This window comes from Penaeus monodon, chromosome 31 (genome assembly GCF_015228065.2).
Source record: "Penaeus monodon isolate SGIC_2016 chromosome 31, NSTDA_Pmon_1, whole genome shotgun sequence".
NCBI classification, from domain to species: domain Eukaryota; kingdom Metazoa; phylum Arthropoda; class Malacostraca; order Decapoda; family Penaeidae; genus Penaeus; species Penaeus monodon.
This window is the reverse complement of record NC_051416.1, coordinates 11,271,890-11,274,427: the sequence shown is the minus strand read 5'-3', so window position 1 is coordinate 11,274,427 and position 2,538 is coordinate 11,271,890. Positions and strand designations below refer to the sequence as shown.

At 31.8% G+C, this 2,538-nt stretch overlaps 1 protein-coding gene across 1 annotated transcript in view; it reads left to right on the top strand.

Annotated features, from left to right (window-relative positions):
* LOC119592888 (uncharacterized protein C7orf26 homolog) overlaps positions 1-1,594 on the top strand; it is a 9,098-nt gene extending 7,504 nt beyond the window's left edge. Inside the window, exons 10-11 of the mRNA XM_037941781.1 lie at positions 504-663; positions 876-1,594. Of these exons, the coding sequence (XP_037797709.1) occupies positions 504-663; positions 876-958 (243 nt within the window). The 3' untranslated portion in view covers positions 959-1,594. The remainder of the gene's footprint in view (positions 1-503; positions 664-875) is intronic.
* The last annotated feature ends 944 nt before the right edge of the window (positions 1,595-2,538 follow it).

Below are 2,538 nucleotides of genomic sequence, written 5' to 3'. Positions count from 1 at the left end.
ACAAGAGAGCTAGATCAGTACATTGTTACAGATCATTCATAATTTCTTGTCAAAGCTCAGGATGTAACTCATAAAATGAGACCATTGTTATAATCAACGTTTGTGGTCATTTTACCTGATGATTTTAATGTTTTGTAGTCCCGCAGCAAGCGATATTGAGGCTTCCATGCTTTAGCAAAGGTTATTACATTCTTTTTAATTATCATGCCTTTTTGTGTAAATATGCTTTTTATGCGTATTACTCGTACACATTAAATAATTCCCTCTAAGAATGAGCAATCTGTTTTAAGAATAGCATTAGAGTGTTAGTAATATTTTTTTTCCCTATAAGATTTTACAAGAAATTTGATGCTAGTCCACTTTTTGAAGTTCATGTAATTGCATGAAAATGACTTTATACTAAAACAGACTAATAAACAAATCTTAGGATTCCTTTAACATTTGTTCAGTCATTCTTTTCAAACAAAAATCTGTTCAAATTTTCTTATTTTCACACTTCTTTCCAGGTGTTATGCCCAAAACAGGTGACCAGTGTAGTAGATGCTGTGTGTGAGAGAATAAGGAGTTGCAGCTTAAATGATGACAGTGTGAACACCTCCCTTGACAGATTAGCACAGACCATTTTGGTTGCTCTCCATACGGAGTGTCTCTCAGGATCCCTCAGTGAGTGTATAAGGAGAATGGAGTGTTTTTTTATGATTTCAGTAATTTGATATATTTTTCTTTCTTTTTTTTTGATAAATAGTAAGTTAGTTTAGATCGTATGGGTAAGTCATAAGAACACTCTTATACTTCAGGGTGTGTGCAATTCTATATATCAATACTTTTTCTGATTTATTATTCATTCTCTCACCCAAACACTTTTATTTTCCCAGGCGACATGTGGGATGCCCTGCACAGACTACCCATCAAGAACCGCCTGATCAACACGCTCCTTAACTCGCATGAAGCCAGGTGACCTAACATCAGGGTTTCTCTCGAGTCTTGGAATGAGAGGTCACCTGCAAGAACTGGGTTAATTTGAATTTTTTTCTGCAATTTCTTTATGTAATACTTTACAACCCTAGGTCATGGTGTGATTCTAGTATTGTATTTTTGTATGGGAAATTGTCTCTTTCATATTTTATACATTACAGTCTGAAAATAACATTTTTGATAGAATGTCATAGAGTAGATAATATTTTTTTCTTTATGGATGTAAGTTATTAGAATAAGTGATAGAAGGAAAATAAAGAGAATTCATATTGAAAATCTTCTTTCTAAACCTTTTCTGTATTATGCAGATATATATAATACGTTACATTACACATTTTCTTTTTTAGATGCATAAAGTCATTAACTGTGGCTTACAGCATTTAATGTAGAAAGTTCAAAGTTATACATGATCATTACTGCACAAAATTATTGTTAATCTTCTTTCATTTATTACACACCACAAGGATGGCAGTAGTTCCTAATTGTGTGGTTAATGGATTCATAAAAGAAAATGTTAACATAAGGGACATTTGATACCTGAACAGACCCTATCAGAAATAAGCTGTGGATTACGTGCAAAATATTAAATGTTACAGGAAATAAAATATTAAATAATTGTGAAAGTCTTATGATTATCCTAAACACCCACAGGTTTGGTTCTGGTAGTAATATATAATAGTGCTTGACCACTATAGACATTAAAGATTAAAAATTCTTTTCTTTTGAAGTGATGACTAAGCTATGATGGCAAGTGCAAAAAAAAGTGAGAAGAGGAAAGGAAGTAATAGGAATACACCAGAAAGTTGATGAATTCACATAAAAATTATGGGTGATATTCTCTTTATGCATGAGAGAAATATAAAGAAGTTTTGGTGAATATGGGACAGAAAAAGAAAAGAAAAGAAAATATGATTCATTCTTTTTGATGAAAAGATGAACTTTCTCGCTTCAGCTATGATGAAATGAGTTACCACTTAATCTAGAGGCTTCAGAATGGACGAATGCTTATTTTCTATGTGTGTATATCATAATACAGAAATATTCATTTTTGTGAACTTTCCAAATGTTGTGACACAGTAAATTATTTCTTTGTTTTATGTCATGACTGTTCAACTCACCATGACAAAGTTATGAATTATTGATGTGAAGATTTAAACTGATTATGGCTCCAGAAAAAAAAATCTATATTTACTTTTTTCTCGGTACTGGACTGAAGAAATATAATTTCCCCGAAACTCCAGTGATTTGTTGAAAGCAGTGTGAAAGGATGTATTTTATTATGTTTGTACACCTTTTCTGTTTAATCAAAGGAAAGGCTGTGTCATTCCTCTGAATGCACTGGGAAGAAATATTAATTTTTATCATAATAATTCTGCCATGAAGAGAAAAATACATAAGTGATATGAGATAATCACAAAATAGCACTGAAGTAAGGCCAGATATTATGTATGAATCGTGTGTCTGCAAGAAGTACCAAGAAACTGTCAATATTTTTTTCTATGTAAAAATACTGATTTCCATGTTCCTTATAACAGACAGAGGTTGAAGCAACTTCATTTTATG